The sequence below is a fragment of the Microchirus variegatus genome, assembly GCF_963457635.1.
Source record: "Microchirus variegatus genome assembly, chromosome: 12".
In the NCBI taxonomy this organism is placed as follows: Eukaryota; Metazoa; Chordata; class Actinopteri; order Pleuronectiformes; family Soleidae; genus Microchirus; species Microchirus variegatus.
Genome location: NC_139813.1, coordinates 12,972,510 through 12,991,454, shown reverse-complemented (window position 1 = coordinate 12,991,454; position 18,945 = coordinate 12,972,510). Strand labels below are relative to the sequence as shown.

The 18,945-nt window shown below is 40.7% G+C and overlaps 1 protein-coding gene across 1 annotated transcript in view; it reads left to right on the top strand.

Annotated features, from left to right (window-relative positions):
- LOC310935101 (MAM domain-containing glycosylphosphatidylinositol anchor protein 2) overlaps nt 1–17,837 on the top strand; it is a gene marked incomplete at its 3' end in the record, with an annotated part of 167,480 nt that extends 149,643 nt beyond the window's left edge. Inside the window, exons 13-18 of the mRNA XM_083898940.1 lie at nt 2,333–2,353; nt 4,574–4,729; nt 7,445–7,606; nt 14,340–14,470; nt 15,095–15,191; nt 17,749–17,837. Of these exons, the coding sequence (XP_083755066.1) occupies nt 2,333–2,353; nt 4,574–4,729; nt 7,445–7,606; nt 14,340–14,470; nt 15,095–15,191; nt 17,749–17,837 (656 nt within the window). The remainder of the gene's footprint in view (nt 1–2,332; nt 2,354–4,573; nt 4,730–7,444; nt 7,607–14,339; nt 14,471–15,094; nt 15,192–17,748) is intronic.
- Between the last annotated feature and the right edge of the window lie 1,108 nt (nt 17,838–18,945).

Here is an 18,945-nt window from a genome sequence, read left to right as displayed (position 1 = left end):
CAGCTAAGTACCCCCTGGGCCTGTGCTATACTCGGCTTGATTTTTTTTTTTTTATGCAGTCAGTGTAGAGACACTGCTTGAAGAGACACATTCATCTGGACTACAGCACAGTGAGTCAGCCTGGGCAGGCTGCAGGTAAAAAAAAAAACTGACAGCCACAAACATATTTTCTTAACCACAGTGTTAAAAGATAAAAAGAAGAGGGGGTGGAGGTGGCGATTGATAGTCAGAAAGTGGAAGTGAAGAGTGGGGGAAAAGAATAGAGTTTAGTCACAAAACTCAGCATCCGTTTCACTGGCCTAAGGCTGTAAGTTGTCATCTAAACCATTTTCTCTGCAACAACCCACAAGATTCCCTCCCTCTTTCATTGCAGCAGTGAGCTGCTAGTGTACATGGACTGGGAAGTGTTGTGTGTATGCATGCAGATATTTTTACACTCATAGTAACATAAAAGATAATTAAAGCTTTTATACAATTAAGGCACACAGCCTGTTTTTTTCCACACTAGTGCCTTCCAATCACATGTGTGGTGGGGGGAGGGGATTCAGCTGCAGCGTTGCAGTTCACTGAATGTTGTACATGATTCAATTGAAAATGCAGTGGTTTGTTCTCCTCATTCATTTCCACGAGGCACAGAACAACATGAAGAAAACTCAGCTTACTGCTTTCAAAAAAAAAAGGACCCCATTCCTCGAGTGCAACAGTACTTCCCTGCTTTTTAGTGCATGTTTTCCTTTGGTGGAATGATTTGTTATTACTCAATTTAATTGGTTAGATTAAAATCAATTCCCCGCTTGAACAACAAGGTGTCATAAATCACAAAGCAACATAGTTTTGCGGTAAGGCTGATGTATCGCATCTATTCAGCTGGTCAGCAATCGATCATGAAAATGCCCATGAATCTTCTTGGCAGGTTAAATGGTATTTACTCTGCAAAAAGTGAAGTGCAGACTAACTGGCTTGTTGCAACTCTGTGTGATACCCTTGACCTTTGTGTGTTCGCTGCTGCAGTTGCCGCTTAAATTATCAAAAAGGGAAGCATTGAAGCGTGGTTATAGGTGGGAAGAATGCAAAAGATGCATGATTTCAGTAGACACCGTCTCATCAGTGTTTCCATTAAGAAAACACTGGAAGAATCAAGGATTTTACAGAAAAGTGATTAGCTGGCACGCTTGTGATATAACTCATTTTAATGATTTATTAAATGAAAGTCTAAAAGAAGCTCAGCGGTAGGTCAGTGGAAGTCACCTTGGACAAGAACAACAGCAACGTTGGTCAATATGATGGTATGATGCTCGTCTTCCGAATCCCTCTGTCTTTATATTTCATAACAGGCAGGGAAAGATTGATCTTTTCTACTTTGAATCCCAGACATTTCTCTCTCTCTCAGCTTAATCATCACGATAGAGCTCCAGACAACACGTGATGTTTGCTCACATCGCCATGTTGGTGGGAAAAGCTCTTGAAAAATGCCCGTTGCAGGCTGTAAAGGTTCACTGTGCGCTTTAAATCACGGGGAGATCACGCAATATATGACAGAACCTGACAGACGGAATATATCTGATCCTTACAAGACCCCACAGATGCTTTTTCACCAGTATGAAAACAGCCAGAGCAGACGTCAGCATTACTGTATGACACCTTCAACTTTCTGATCATTCTAATCGGAAGAATGCAGCTTCCCGGTAGGCTGTTGAGGGGAAACTTAAGGGAAAATTAACTTTGGACTTCTTGCTCCTATCTTCATCAAATAGAATTAAGTCATAGTGAGTCTCAAAATACAATAAAGCTTTACACATGCTCAAAAACACAGGTAAGGAGTGTAAAAATACAACATTCATACTGCATTCCTGGATGAAGTTCAGCATCATGATTCTGCGTGACATCAGTTACCAGAGCTCTACATTGTGTCCATCAGTCAAATTGCTTCCTGTTTTATTTATACTGTATATATTGACTATTTTGCACATTGTAAGAGCGTTATAGCTTGACGAGGACGGAGTGTGCACACTCAAATATGCGTGCAGCGTTTTAATATCACAGGACAATATTTCCAGTCTTCCCATGGGCCTCTTTAATTCTATTTTTAATGATGGTGCAGCACTGAGCAAACTTTTACACATGTGGACTTGTGTTAGCTCTACAGTAAACAGTAGGTGACAGCTCCTGTGTCGGTACTGGTGTTGTGTAGTAGAACGCACCAAACAGGGGAAATGTTTTCCTTTTCTTTTCTTTCTTTTTTTTAAATGTGACAATTTTAGTGCTTTACCTTTTTAACCACGCTGCAGTTAATATATTCTGTGCTAATGCCTGTTCCTTTCTTTTTCCACAGCTCCCATCAACCCTCATCTGAGTAAGTAGTAATGTGAACCTCACTTTGCATATCTTGTCAGAAAAAGATCCTTCTGTCGTAACACAGTCTGTGAGAACAGTGGGAAAACTCAATGCGACACAGTACGTCCCGTAGAGATCTGACTCTCAACATGTCACACTGCACTGGGAAATCTTCCTAAGTAGAGCTAAATAATGTATGATAAATAAGACTTCCTTTTAGGAAGTCAGAGTAAACCTGCCTTAAGCTATCTGACATGTTAAGAGCTTTAAATCTCTGCAGCACGTTGCACATTCTGGACACCGTATTTGCATAAGATCTTTTTTTTTTTTTTTTCTGTTTGAGTGTATTTGAGGACATTTGCATGAATTGTGCTAATGTTAACGTCCATTCATGATGCATTTCTTTCGCGAAGCTTAATAAATGCACATTATTCACACCCTGAGAATACTCACTTAATCACTGCTGTTGTGGTTTTTGCTCACAAACATCGCCAGCATTAAAACCAAGATCCTAATCACCAGCATCATGATCCAAATCCCTGACAGATACTATCTTACCTGCACACCTGCTCTTCCTGCCTCTGCCTATCCTCTAAATCCTTCCATTTCTCCCAGGCAGATAATGCAAAAACATTTAGTTAAGCTCACAGTAGATGGGGGAGTCGAAGTCTAGCACCAGGAGCTGGACCCCCATTTATATCTGCTTGGCTGTGAGAAGACGAGTCAAGAGTGTCTGCAACCTGACCCCTTCCCTCACTCCATCTTTGCAATATCGCTTCTTCTCTTGCTCTCACTTTCCATCTCTTTGTCTTCTTCTCCCTGCTTCACAGCACCACTGCCCTCTTCCATCCCTCAGTCCATCCACCCACACTCTACCTCTGTCTACACTGTCTCCATTACCTGAGTAAAAGCTACTCTTCTCAAGGTCACCACTCCAAACTGCTCCCAGCTATGTTTTAATAAATCAATGAATATTTATCAGAACACATGCCTGCATCCCGAATCTAAATCCTCGTTTTTTTGTTTTTTTTGTTTTTTTTTTGTTTACGATCTCTTTGAGGACACTGCTCAGCAGCAACATGTCCTCTGGTTAGGTGTTTTTCTTTGTTTGTTACATGAATTAAATAGAGGTTTTGACACAGCCGATCTTCCAGCTACCCCTTAATCAAAGTGAGTGGTCAAGTTCGCCAACTTCCGCTATTTCCAACTGTTCATTAGTATAGTCGCTGTCAGACATGGCCCTTACATGTAAACCATTATAAACTCACGCTGGAGTAACAATTACCCTTTTTTTACAAGGGGTGTGGAAGAAATCCACATTTTCATTCCCCCTCTCTGCACACTCCAGTGGTTTGAAAATTGCTGTCAAAGGGGGCGTGGAGAGCAGCGGAGGGGGAAGGCAGAGCAAAGTGGGGGCGCCTCGTGTCTCCACCTGTACACCCAATACAGAGAGGGTGGAGGAAAAGGAAGACTGGGTCAATTTTAAAAAATTGATTAACGAGTCACTACAGAACGAGAACTACAACACATCCAAGGACGAACACCTCAGTTGCTCTTTTGATCACAGAAAAAGACCTGGACTATTAGCAGTTTTAACTGATTCAGATCCATGCAGGTCACACTATGTCAAGAAGCAGCTAATGTCTTCGAAATCATCACGATTTAGTGTGTTTTTATTTAGTTTAATATTAACTGAGGCAGTGTGCACCATCCATCATGCTTCAGGAGTGGGCTGTCGGCTGTCTGACATTTGGTACACACATGCAATCACCCTCTGTGCAGACTTCTTTTCTAAAGTGAACCAAACTGCACGTCTTTGTCGGGGTCGCACCCTAATTTAGAAATGGTGTTCTGCAGATTATAGGCTGTAATTAGGCCTAAACGTGTTGTTTAACCCCGTGACTCACAGTCAAATATTGACTTAGATTCACTTCCTGGAGATTTACTCTCACCTTAACCACAACTACTACTGGCTTAACCCTAACCTCATCCTAACCACACAACATCACCTTAATAATTTACATTATGAGATCTTGCTTATGATGTGAGTTAAGTCCCCACAATATGAGCAATACCTGCTCATACACACACATAGATGCATAGACACTCCAGGAAATCTCATAAATTTACAGTGGGTGTCACACTACTCACACGCTGTACTGTAGCGTGGCAGCATATAACTATTTTTCTTTGTAATAAAGTGAATGTAAGAGCCCGGTTCTGCTCTGTCGCTCACCAGGAGAGTTCCACTGCAGCTTTGAAGAGGAGCCCATCTGCATGTTCACCCAGGACAAGAATGATGATTTTGATTGGATTCGGCACAGTGCAGCTACCCGTGACACCAAGTATACTCCCAACACGGGGCCTAGTGGTGATCGCAGTGGTTCCAAGCAGGGTAAGTATTCCTGAAAGTCTTATTGACCATTCATTAAACCTCTTCCCTGCTGATGATCAGTGACTTTTCAGTCGCTGTGGTCGTAATTATACATCGTTTCCAACAGCATCTCTCAACAGATTATAATGTGCCTTCTACTTTACACTATTTACTACTCAGACCCCGAGTTTCATGTGCTGTAATGTATGCAGCTGTCATTTTACACCCATTTACTGTGTTTTCATCGCCTGGCCAATACACAGACCTATATGTGTTTTTGCTCATTTCAATTCCATTTCTAAGCGGTCATAGCAGAGCAGACTGACAAGCAATCAGAGCAGGAAATGTGATGTAGGAAAGAGCAACAGAAATATGTTGAAATACTGCAGCGTTTATTGGTTTGTTGCTGTTTTTTTTTTTTTTTTTTTTAAATCATGCCATCTTTATAATGGATTTCACCAGACCTGTGCACGTCTGCTCTGTCAGTAAATGCATAAACCTGACCCCACTTTACATAGAAAGAGGTGATTGGCCTGAACACTTTCAGAACAGATGGAAATGTGTTTTAGTGAATAGGGGCCAGACCGATGGGTAAGCGTTAAAAAAAGACAGTAAACTTTCTGATTGGTGTGGTTTCAAGGTCACTTTTGTAGTTTTCAACCAGCTCACCTTTTTTTAACATAATAACATGGTCTCTAACTAGAAAATGTAACCCTATTTTGGTATTTTAACCAAACACTTGTGTGGAGCTCGAACAGAAACCTTGAAACGAGTAATATCAGGGGCTCAGTGAAGTTCAGCTGATTAATTCCTTGAATGAGTCCCTGGGTGATTGTTTGATTAACTGATTTGTTGTCATCTAAATCATTCCTTAACGCATCTCTGTCCTTGTGACGCCGTGCAGTTGAGCACATTGTTTTTACAACACTCTGCTCATAAGTCAAAGGAGCCTGAATTGATTTGGAAAATAATTTGCAATGTTATTCATCAATAGAAAACAAAAACATAGTTTGGCGTAAGTGGAATTGATTGAACGCTGCAAATGCTGCACCTGAATGGGAAAATTGGTTAAAAGCACTCATTTAAATGGATAGCATTCTGTTATTTCATACATCATGCATGCATAAACACTAAAACTCCCATAATGCACGAGCACAACAGTGTGATTATCATGTTATTGCTAAATGATGTGACAAGAGACAATTGAAGTAACACTGCAGGTTTATACATTTATTTATTCAACTTGTCACTAAAAGTGCCGCAAAGATGGAAACACTGAAAGTGTCTCCTTTGTCACAATCTATCAGAGAGGTATCCATGAACAATTATTTGCGAACAATTTTCAAGATAATGAATCAACGAGATAAATGTCTTTTCAGTATGCAATCACATGGAAATCCTCTGGAAGTTGTTGATGGAACATGTTGTGGAATAGAAGTGTCTGTTATGTTGCTGTGGCACCAGCAGCAGCAGCTGAGGCGGTAAATAATGTATTGGCTTTAATCACCTAATGGTTTCAAAATGTCCAGCATTTCATTACCAGCTCTATTCCTCTCTGCGGTTAATTATCTGATATGAGATTCAACTGAGGGAGATATTCCATTTGAGTTTGGCTGGAGGGGCGTGGAGCCACTCACCAGCTACCTTCAGTGCGCCTGTGGCAGCGTAGAGATTGGCTTCAGATTATGTGGCTCAGACACAATCAGAGGGACTATTTGAGTCACCGCCATCCCTGCTGCTGTTCACAACTGTCACACCGAGGGAGTGAAAATGTTACACCATTGTTATCGCCTTCCGTTCGCCCCTGGTTATTGCTATTAGTATAAAGAGACCTGTCCTTCATATAGAAATCCCTGCTACTTGTCTGTGATATGGACGGTTACATTTCCATCCTGCTATCACTGAGTATCTTTAAAGGCAGCTGAGCATGACGAACCATGCTTTAACCATGCTTTAACCATGCTTTAGCCCGATGTTTACAGTGCTGAGAAGATGTTGGTGTATCAGAAAGCACAGTGAGAGAGGACTGTACTCACGAGAGTGTGAAGACTGCGTGACAAAAGCATTCTCATTTTTCAATTGGTCAGTTTAAATTGTTCGCCCACATTTTTAATGTGCAAAAACTATGATACAAACTACAACATAAGGTCAGAATTACACTTAAAATAATGCTATTCCTGTGAAAAATATAGATTTTGTCCATGATAAAACTCGTAGCAGTAGCGTTTCAATGTCTGTCAATAAGTGTGTTACACACTGGACCTTTATGATTAAGGATGTCCCATTTCTTTTTAAAATCTAAATCATTGTTTTTATTTTGAGTTTTAAAAGTGCCATATGTAAGAATGTGGCCAAAAACTGTTACTACATTCAAATTCAAAATACAGAGGTCTTTTAGGTTTCGTTTTCTGACTGGCAACCCGTGGTTGCTCGGCAGCTGAGACTCTACTGACTGCAGTGATTGGTAGATGGCGGTAGGTGGCGCCACATGCCAAAACATAATTATGTTATATAATTAAAACATATACATGATTTGATTTGTTGTTGATGAGTTCAGTTAGTTATATGAACATTATTCCTGAGTCTCTGTGACATATTATTTTACGGTCAGCTTTAGATTTATTACATAATGCACCTTTAAATATAATGAACATGATTTTACCTTCTACTAAATCTTGCTTGCTGTTACTTCCTGTTTGTATAACTGCATCACTCACTGAGCTTCTGTGTTTCAAGGTTTCTACATGTACATCGAGACATCGAGGCCGCGAAAGGACGGGGACCAGGCGCGGCTCGTCAGCCCGTTTTTTAACGTAGCGCCCAAAAACCCTTACGGCATCACCAACCCGCCTGCCTACTGCTTCGGCTTCTTCTACCACATGTATGGAAAACACATAGGTAAGTTGCAGACTAAAAGCCTCTGCCTAATTGAACAAATAATTACGCTCATTCTTTCAAGAATCCGTCAATGTTTAGTTTCCTTTGCTGTGGAAAGTCTTTGCTGAATGAAGATGCTGCATTTTAATCTGTCTGGAACTAAATAGTCTGTGCAGAAACACCACAACAGATTTTCTTCAACAAAACAAGTCCATCAACAAGAACCAGTAGGACATCTCTGTGTCTTTGAAATATAATCTCATAAATGAGATTCTGGAAATTGCTGTTCACCACCTACAGTGTCTGATTTCACAGTGGGATTTTCTTGCATTCGTGCGTGCATGCACGTGCGCGTGCGAGTGCATGCGTCTGCTTGTAAGAAGACAGAAAACACAGCAGTGACACAGTGGAAAAGTAAAAGGAAAGCACTTACAACTTTCAGCAACATTTAGTCATTTCCAGACAGTTTATCTCTGTGGCAAATGCAGTGGGGAGGTTTTGTGCTTTCATGCAGAAACGCTGTTAACGTCAGCTGTCAGATGTTTCATATCTCATTTTTTGAAACAAACACCTACAAAGGTATGTAAACAAATTCTGGGCATTAGCGCTCACATTCCTCTCTGAATGTAGAACAAACTCGTTTGACCTATTTGAAGAAGGCAGAGCGACTGAGGGAGCGCTCTGCGGCTTACGTCTGACTCTTAAGTTTCCCTCACCAGAGACCTAATCAGTCGACCACAGGCTCTCCTGGTCTGAGTGTGTACTGTTTGTGCTGCCTGTGTGTTTGTGAATTTGGGATTTGCGAGCGAGATTGGATCTTGAGCACAACAGCAGCGTCAGGCAGGTGAGGGGAAACTCCGCTGGGTGTGGTTGCAGCAGGGCCGTCTGGGTACCAGAACACTTTGTTAGACAACAACACAAAACTACAGTAGACTTAACGCATGCAGTTTCTTGTCGGGGAAAACAATTCGTACTTCATTTAAAACTCCACATACCCTTTCATGTCGGTGTCCATGCTTCAAGTCACTGTGTCAAACCTGCTCCATGTTAGGTACGTTGTTGTGACTGGACTGATAAGCTTCAAGAAGGATGGGAATTGGTCTAAATAGGAGAGGGCGAGAATAAACATGAGATTGCTGAGGTTTGCCTTCCAGCCTAATCGAGCAATTCATCTGCAGATGTTAATGGACCCAGTTTCTTCCACTTGAACGCCTTAAACCACAGCACCTTCCACATTATGGCTACTCATCAACTGTCCAGCACCGTTGGGTCTTCAGCTCATATTTTGGACCGAGTATTACTTAACCCTTAGAACACAGAGCATTCTGGCTGCTTTGTGCCATTACTGTGTTTAAACATACAGTATACTGAATACAGATGATGTAAAACATGTGCAATATAGTGTCTTATATCCTCAAAATGTTGAAAATCGGATTGAATTTGTGAAATTTTGGCTTATTTTTATGGACAAAAAGAAAGGAAATACTGTCTATTTGTGACTTCTTCACAGTTATTGCTACTTTATATCACTGCTAAAAATGAGATATAAAAGGAATCATAACTTTGACTCAACAACACATACACTACCGTTCAAAAGTGTGGGGTCACCTATAGAATTTTTTTGTGTTTTCCATTAAAAGTCACACTTTTATTCATCAAAAGAGTTGCAAAATGAATAGAAAAGACATTAACAAGTTTAGAAATAATGATTTTTATTCAAAATAATAATTTTGCCCTTTGCTTTGGTCAAAGAACCAGCAAAACTGTTTTCAGCTGTGCTAACATCATTGCACAAGGGTTTTCAAGGGTTTTCTAATCATCCAATAGTCTTCTAACGTGATTAGCAAACACAATGTACCATTAGAACACTGGAAATGGGCCTCTATACACCTATGTACACATTCCATTAAAAACCAGACGTTTGCAGCTAGAATAGTCGTTTACCACATTAACAATGTATAGAGTGTATTTCTGATTAATTTAATGTTATAGTCGTGCTTTTCCTTCAAAAATTAGGACATTTCTAAGTGACCCCAAACTTTTGAACGGTAGTGTAAGAAGCTGAAAAAAAATCCCAAACATTTAAAGTCTGTATATAACACACCCACAGGATGTCCATATAAGGAGTTGTGTATTATTCCCACAGCAAATGACCATGGGTGCACCTGCATGAGCACTGTAAGGGTTAATATATGATTCAGTCCTCCAGATGTTTTAGTTCAAGCACTTTTCTGAAAGATTTCAGATGTGCTGTGTCATGGTTAGGGCCCAAACTAATGACGAGTCATCGATTATTGAAAGCATTCCTTGACAAATCAGGTGTCGTTAAAAACCTGTTCGATAGATATATTGCCAAGAAATGCAAAACCCGACTGTATGAAGTAATTACCGAGAATATTTGACTTGTTTTTCCTCTCTGTGTGTGTACACATGCACAGAGAACAAAGACGGAGGGATAATGAGTGAGCACGCAGAAGGGACAACTAGTTGTGCTTTTATGCTCATTAAACGTGAACATTAAACTGCGTGAGACTGAACTCACAGCAGTCTGGCAGCTCCACTCATCTCTCTTGACAAAATGTTTACAGTGAGCATTTGGCTGTATTTACCCGAGTATTCTAGCGAGACATGGATGGTATCAGCGGCGTCTCCACCCTGCACCTGCTTCATTCTGAACTTCTGCTGGACCTGCTGTTCTCGCTCCAGCCCTCTCAGCTTTCTCTCCTCTTTTTTTTCTCTATCTTGTTCATTTTTGTTCCATTTATTTGTATTTATTTTGTCATAGCAGTATTTCTATTCTCTTGCGTACTTGATACGTATTTGCATTCATGATATAAATAGGTTAACAGAATGTCCCATTGAGTTAGACTGTTTTTTCACAGCTTGAGATAAACTGCTCAATAAGCGTTTTTTTTTGGCGCATTATAAATTCTCAGTGTAAATGTATTTATTTATTTAATTTTAAAAAAACCTCCTGGTTATTGACTGTAATACAAAATGCAATCGCTAATACTAAACTATCCACAAATTAGAGCACTGTTTCCTTAAAAGTGATGATAATATATATATTTTTTTAAGCAAATATTTTAACAAAAAATCCCCTTGCTTTAAAAAAAAAAAAAGGCTAAAAATCTGTGTTTTTAATTGCTGACCTGACCTTTTAGACTTAGCATGAAGTTGACAACTGGACTCCATCTGGGGCTGAAATGAAGCCAGGCTACTTGGTCAGCCGTCCTCAGTGGAGAGTCCTGAGTGAACGTGTCCAGGTGGGAGGGAAGGACCCAAACATCTGGAGAGGAGTAGAAAATGTAAGGGTGGAGGTGTTGGAGAGCGACTCAGCAGGGATATGAGAGCTCCTTCGGCTCCCTGCCGAGGTTGAGTAGGCCATGACATTTCCAATTTGCTCAAATTGATCGCCAGCCAGACCCTCTCTTCCCTGCCCTCCCCATCTGTGGTGAAGCCCATGCCCAGACTGTGGCATGTTATGATGAATGGGCTAAATGTCAAGGACTTGAAACTCGGCTCAGATCCTCTATAGCTCTGCTCCATTTAGTATTCTGCCTCTCCAGCCATGAGAGAAATTTGCCCCCGAGCTTGGGAGTGTTGGTCTGTGATATTGACAAACGGTCCAAAAATAATCCACTATATGTACATAATTTACTGTTTCTCACAAAGAACTTTCTTTTAAGGTGGTTGAAGGTGTTTTCTTGTTTAGCACTGATGTGCCTTGAAATGCTTGGAGATGGATGCTTTATGGGTCTTTGCTGTTGAGGTTCGTCACAGTCAAGTCATGGCAACGGCAGCGCTAAAGGCCAGAATCAGTCGATAAGGATTGTCGCCTACGCTCTGATGAAAACAGTGGCACAGGCTTAAAGAAACTCCCCCATAGTCAGCCAGCAGGGGGATACCTGAGACAAGGTCACACTTAATTAGTGAAGCCCACATCAAAGTTTGCCTTTGGAGGCCGTGTCGCATTTGTTTATCGGATTAAGTCTGCAGCAAAGCACACCAACTAAGTCTGTTTTAAATCGGACCCGAGAAGCAACGGAGTCATCCTTTCATTAGCATGGAGGGCGGCGCTGCCTCAGTCCCATCCTTAACACATAATTGAACATTTCCAAGAGCTTCTTCTTACTTCTCACATCTTCAGATGCTTTTAAATTCCAACTGTCTGCCACAGGTATTTCTATAAAAAGGGAACTCCAGATGAAAATATACACTACACGCCTCTTGCTCAGGATGTGATGACACTGACACAACCACCTACATCGCGTCGAGTTCAAAGAAAACGAAAGACAGCCAGCTCAGCAAGAATCCTCCCACACCCTAAACACTTCACTGTTAGATGAAACCGCAGGTCATGTTCTGTACAAGAGCTCATCTCTCACAGGATATTGTGCTGTCATTGGTGAAAGTGAGTGCTGTGCTGATGAGAGAATATGAAAAGGGACATGCAGTGTAGCTTTTCCTCGTTTTTTTGAAGAGCGCTGTACACTAATGAGACTCCTCGCCGAGTAAAAGATGCATCAAAAGCAAGGTTGCGGTAAAAAAAAAAGACGCTGCTGTCTTTGCTCATCAGTCGTGTCAGCACAAAGGTGCTTGCTCCCCATTCTTGTGAAATTCACTTGACTTCAGAGCCGTGGCCCCAGAGAGAGAGCTTCACTGTGGTGTGAATGCCAACTTGGTGTGGGTCTTTGGAAGCTTCTCCTTTTTGGCTCGGTGCTAAAACTGCTGTCTCACAACAACTCCCACACACACACACACACACACACACACACACACACACAGTCTGGCTGCACGCTGAATAGAAAAAGTAGCACAATTGGTGAAATTGAAGAAGTGGATGAAATGGTTGCTCTCGGTGTCATCATCTGGCATCATCTGACAGGTTTTTTTTATCAAAGTCCAGGGCCAGACATGAGGAGAGTTTTGAAATGTGCGTCTCGTGTCTGTTTTGTCTCAGTAAGAGACGTAAGAGTATTTCTGTGTTATTAAAGAGGTGAAACAGGGATTCAGCTGAAATGGGTCTGTCATATTACATTTTCAAGTGAAGACTTGCAGGTTTCAACGGTGACACCCTTGTTCCTTTTGCAGCAGATGAGATGAAAAGCGAAGCCGGGATGTGCAGAAATTGTTTGATGCTCGTAATAACGTGACCCGAGTTTTCTTCACTTTCACCAAAAAGTCTCATCAGTTAATGCCCACTGGTGATAATTAATTTGCAGTATTTTAAAGCAGAAGTCGTCGATGTGTCAATTCATATGACCCAAGCTGAACCTTTGTGTCGGCTCTGCTGCCAAAAAAATAAAAGAATACATAAATGTAAGATGCTGGAGACAAAGGTAAATACTCTTACACATAAATTCACTCTGAAAATCCCCCCCTGCTGTTTGCGGGCGGCTCTGTGGTATATAAAAAAAAAATTATTCCAAAAGGAGTGGGCTTGAAAAGCAATGCATTAAAATTCAAAATATGAATAGAAGTGATGTGAGTCAGATTATTCAACAAAGAGCTGCTCATGCACTGATATAAACCTTAGTCAGAGGAAATAACGACTAAAACAGTTTGAAGAGTGAAATTGCATAATAATAAGGAACAGGAAGAGGACGAGGAAGAAGAAGAAGATGTAACCCACAATTCTGCGAGTAATACTAATGACCAAATCAAAGTAAATGCAATATTGTCAACACATTGCCTCACAAGTACCATTTGAGCACCGAGTTGGTTCTGTTCTCTTGGTTATTTGTAGGTAGAGATAGAATAAGCTCAAAGTAGACTCTTCAAAGGCGTTATCTGTCAACAGTCATACGATCAATGGGCTAGATATAGAAAAATGTAGTGTTTCTGGGCAAATTTCCACAGAAATATTGCGTTTTCATCATTTCCACACATACACGAGAATGGTGAACGCTGTTGACGAGAGACGCTACTTTGAGTGTTGTTGACCTACTTTAGTCAAATTGTGGTGTATTGTTGTTGGGAGCGCTGTGGGGAGGAAAGAGGGCACCACGTTAAGGTAATTACCACAAAAAATAGTCCAGTATATATTATTATAATCACTCTATTATAACAATGTTGTTCTTGCTTTTTTATTAGCACTATTATCATCATTGTAGTTATAATTATTCTAAGATGTTTCATGGCTCAGTACAGGTCTACAACTAGAGATAGACCGATATGGGTTTTTTTCAGGGCCGATACTGATTATTAGTAGTCAAGGAGGCCGATAACCGATATTTGGAGCTGATATTCATTTGCAGCACCAACACTTAAGTTTGTTTCAATTTCTTTAATCATATGTTTATTAAACAGTTGTTTCAGATTTGCAAAATGTTAAAGGTTTTTGTTTTATCTTAGACAATAGAAATCTTTGTTTTAAAATTCACACATTCAAACAAAAAGTGCAGCATGTCTTATAAAGTTAAAGGAAAACTTAACCAAATAAAACAGTGAATAAAGTTTTCCAAAATTTCAGTATAACTGAAATGTTATTTTATCTTCCACTTATCTTTGTTTTAAGTTCAAACAAGCATCTATTATAAGTTAAGTTATTAAGTTAACTGAAATTTTAAATAAATAAATAAATTGATCTCTTATCAGCCATTGGTTAAAAAAAAAAGAAGCAGATTTGCCTCAAAATGCAGAATATCGGCGCAATTATTGCTCTATCCCTATCTCCAACATTCTCTTGTGTGTGTGTGTATTGTGAATGCATGTGTGCACTTACCCATACGTGTCTTTCCTCTTCCAACAGGGACACTGAACGCCTTCCTAAAGCAAAAGGGCCAAACAGCCTCTGAGGGACTTGTGTGGTCGCTAAGTGGTAACCAAGGTGACCGCTGGAAGCAGGCCAAAGTAAGCATTCACCCGACGGCGTCCTTTCAGGTGAGCCCTAACGAAATGTCATTTATAACCTTACGCATGCTGCAGCATTCCTGCTTTTGCCCTTTATTTTACCTCTCTGTCTGTGTTTGTATAGTGAACTATTATAGTTTCTTCAGGGGCTGCATGATGATGATGATGATGATGATGATGATGATGATGATGATGTGCCTCTCACGTCTCAATATTAAGAAATAAGTGGGATCCATACACATTGTTTGCTAGTGAGAAAGCAATATCACTCACGCTTTGCCATCAGGAAGCCTAATCCCTGTGAGTAGCAAACATAGAACTGCAATATTCTCCATCATTTTTACGGCTGCAGTTGTGGAAAGTAATTATAGCTTCAGCTGCACTTTTGTTCCTTTTTTTTTTCCCACTCAATTGCATCTAACTGTTCACGTCCCGAAGTCTTTTATTTTTAAATTTTATCACATTAAAAACCAAAACAAACACTTGACACCTGCTGTTATGTTTTATATGGGGCAATTTAGCTTAATTGCACTCTGTGCTTACTTTTAGAGTGTGTCATAGAGTCGTGCTAATTTTCCTTCTTTTCAGAAAAAAAAACATGTGTTTCTCTCTCTCTCTCTTCCTCTCTCTTTCTTTCTCACTCTCTTTCTTCAGGTGGTACTGGAAGGGATCCGTGGACCAGGCATTGAAGGAGACATCGCCATGGATGACGTCACGATCGAGGAGGGAGAATGTCGAGACCCACCGCCCAGTGAGTAGAGCCGCATGTCCTCGCTGTCCTGTGTCGCTTTACTGTCCTTTTCATCGTTGACGTTGAGATTTTACGAGAGAGAATCTAATCCTTGGAGCTGCCAGCATCTCATGCCAGCGACCATGTGATCGTGGGGAGGTGGGGTTGTCATAGAAACAGTGTTGTAATCACATGAATGATAGCAGCGCAGGCCGTGTAATTGCACTACAGGAACAAACGAAAAGGTAAACAAGAGAAGAAAACAGGACAGGAGTACTGTTGCTGTTATTTATTTCATATTATTTATGATAGGCGGAACATCATTTCTAGAGTAATCTTTCTCCATTTTAGTCGTCATTAGTGGAAAAATATCTAGAGTCGGTGATCTTGATATGTAAGATGTAATTTTTTTTTTCTTTTATTCCTGCAAGATTATCATTCACTTTACTTTTTTGAAAGATTCATCATGATTCCAGGCGACAGCATGTATTAATTCAGAGTTATGGTGTGGGCGCCAAAGCTGAGGACGGAGCCCTGTTATAATTTATACAATTAAATTTTAGATTATGAATCTTACATGACTCTATGTGATATAAGAGGAGGAATTTTAGAAATATCTCATTAGCTTTGATGTGACATGCAAGTCTGAGTGAATATGTTATTCAAGAGGAATGGTTCAGAGAGTCTGTCACAGGATCCAGTCATACAGGTTAGTCGAAATGAAGAATATTCATATAATAGATATATTTTATCTTAGAATCCTGTATCCCATGTGTTTATGTTCATTTTACTCTTGTTACATGTCGGACATACAGCATGTCACTGTTTATAACTCATATCCCATCCAGGTATTAGTGATGTTTAAAGGTCCCATATTATGCAAAATCAACTTTTTAATCATTTAAATCCTTATATTTGGGACTCTGGAGGCCCTATCAGTCGGTAAAGTGTGAAAAAAGATGACTCACTCGTGTTTTTGTGGTCCTCCTCAGTCTAAGTACAGGAGATAAAACACGCAATGTTGACTTCCGCACTCATTGGGACGTCACAATGCACTAAATTCCTGGAATTGTTGTCTCACAGAGCTCTGCTTTGTCCGTAATACACATGAGAGTGCATGGCGAGGGCAAAGGTATCCGAAAACCAGAAGTCTGCAGAGTCCACGGAAAGTTCTATTCTTGGCTCCACAGTGCAGCACAGAGTTCTACACAAACTTCCAGCCTCAGAGGATTTATCTGTCCAGTGGATACATGTTATATGACGGCAATGTGTCTATTAGAGCCTGCAAATGATCACTTTACCAAATGCTAACTACTGTTAGCTCCCAGTAGCCTCTGAGGCTGATGTCATTTCCTGTTCCTTAAGTTTCGTTTTACTTTTTTTTAAGGTGGACCTAAAGAGATACTACTTAACCTAGCGTTCTGAACAGGGCTGTTTTGGCAGAGTGACTGAACTGCTGTGGTGCTTCATCCTAATGGTATTTTGACCAAACCATGTCACAGACATGTTCATAAAGGCCACCAGGGAACTAGGTTCACTTGGAGAAATAAGTATAATATGGGACCTTTAATTTGTGTTCAGTGAACATGTTTTCATCAAATGTTTTACTCCCTCTTTCAACTTTTCTGTTACTCTTCCACACGTTCACCACTGTTGGCTGCAGCAAACATCATCATCATCGTCTGTGACAATTCTCTCCCTGGCTTCTTGTTTTCCAACATTATGTGACGATTCAAAATCAAGTGGAGCTCTGACATTCATTTAATGGGGGGTTTTAAAGGCATAATTTGGCATTTGGGGAAATGCTGATTATTCAACTTGTTGCTGAGAGTTTAATGGGAAGATCAATATCACTTTCATATCTATCTGAAATATGAAACTGGAGCCAGAAAACAGTTAGCTTAGCATAAATAGTGCACGCAGGGGGTGAGGGGGGAGAATGGCTCTGCCCACCTAAAGCGTACTAATTAACACTTATGTTTTGTTTAATTTATTCAGAACTGAAAGTCTGATTTTTTTTGTCTGGGACCACTTAACATCCACAGAGTTGACACACGACCAACAGAGAGCAGGAAGTTTTTGAGCCAAGCAAAGAAATAGTCTGGCACAAAATACACTGTAAACTCACAATTTGGTCATTTACACAGTGATTTTTTTGTTTCACAGTCGGCGCCAGGCGAGCTGTTTTCAGGATTTATTCTAAGCTAAGCTGGCTTTAGCTTCATGTGTACGATACTTTCAAGATAGCAGTGCCAATCTCATATCATATTATTACCAAGAATGTGAATTCAGGTGCTTCTGCCAAAATAGGGGATTATTCATTTGCACCTGATTTGTTGACGTCCACTTGCTCTGTTTTTTTGGGTCTGAATCGTGACAAACTCCTGTTTAAAACCTCCATATTTACAATTGGACAAGTACTATGTTGGTTTTTGAAACTGGACATTTGTTTCTGGGGGGTTTTCGGGGAACAAATTCCCTGTTGAAGAAGACTTGAGAATCTAAGCTTTTTTTCCCTTTTCCTCTTTGTAATATTAATTGCACCTCTTATTTTTCTCTGTTTCTCTTACCTGACTAGATCTCATCTCTGGAGCTCCATCAGCCTCCACCCATATATGGCTGCTATGCATCACCTTGGTGATGACCCTCCTAGAAGGTCAGAGGTGACCCCTCCTTCGTCATCTCAGAGGCCAATATTCAGACCCACCGTCTGTGAGCTATCCTCGGCATCCAGTCACCAAAGATTCATGCATCCTGAGAGCAGCAGGGGTTCTCTGATGGACCGCGGAGGGACCGAAATCAATAAGAGAAAAAAAAAAATTGTGATTTAAGAAAAAAAAAAAAAAGAAGTGACATGAAGAGTAATAAAGAAGATGCGCTAATTTTTTAAAGAGACCTCTTTTACAGAAAACACTCCTCGGTGCAGGACTCGAGACATCTTCACGAGCACAAAGACAGGTGTGGGCAGCGGGACAAACCTGGACTTTGGTGAAAAAGCGTCACAAAGCGTCGACGGAGGACAGTTTGTAAAGCACAAGAACAATTTTCTGAAGTTATGAAAATATTTCGGGAAGGTGGCCGTATATAGACACAGCTGACTTTTTCAAAAAGGAAATAACATTTCCCTGCTTACAAATACGCGGAGACAAACCTTTTCTCTGTGTTTCTTTATCTTCATTTTCTTGCACCAGATGCCAATCTCCGACATTGGTTTTTTCACTGCAGCCCTAACCGTCACACCCTGGCATTTATAAAATCTGCTCGGTGCTTTATTGTAGAAAAACATGGACTCTGGCAACTTTTAGTTCTGTCTGCTTACTCCCCTGTAGCTGCCTATGTATCTCTTAACACTGTGCTCACGAGTCCAAGTGGCCAACCGCCAGTATGGTGGCAGAATAAAAGAAGAAGAAGAAGAAGAAGTGTGGGAGAAGACACCCGGACTGGAGGGCAGAGAGAAGTTCAAGCTGCATGAGCTGAACTCAGGAAAAGTGGTGGAACGAGGGCAGAGAGGAAGAGGAGGAGCAGGCAGAGAGTAAGAGGAAGTTCAGACGAGTGAGGCCTGACTCTAATATTCAGTCAGCGGTCCACCTGTGGAACCGAAGCCACTTTACTTTCTGCCATGAAACAAAGTGCCTTCAGATTACAAACCGAATCGTGAGCCTGGGCGTTAACCGACACTGAACACATCTCTGTTCATGTTTCCTCTGATGGGCTATTTTCTACATGTTTCTTTTGCCCCACAAGTGCTGAGTGCTGGGAGGACATGAGCGTTCAA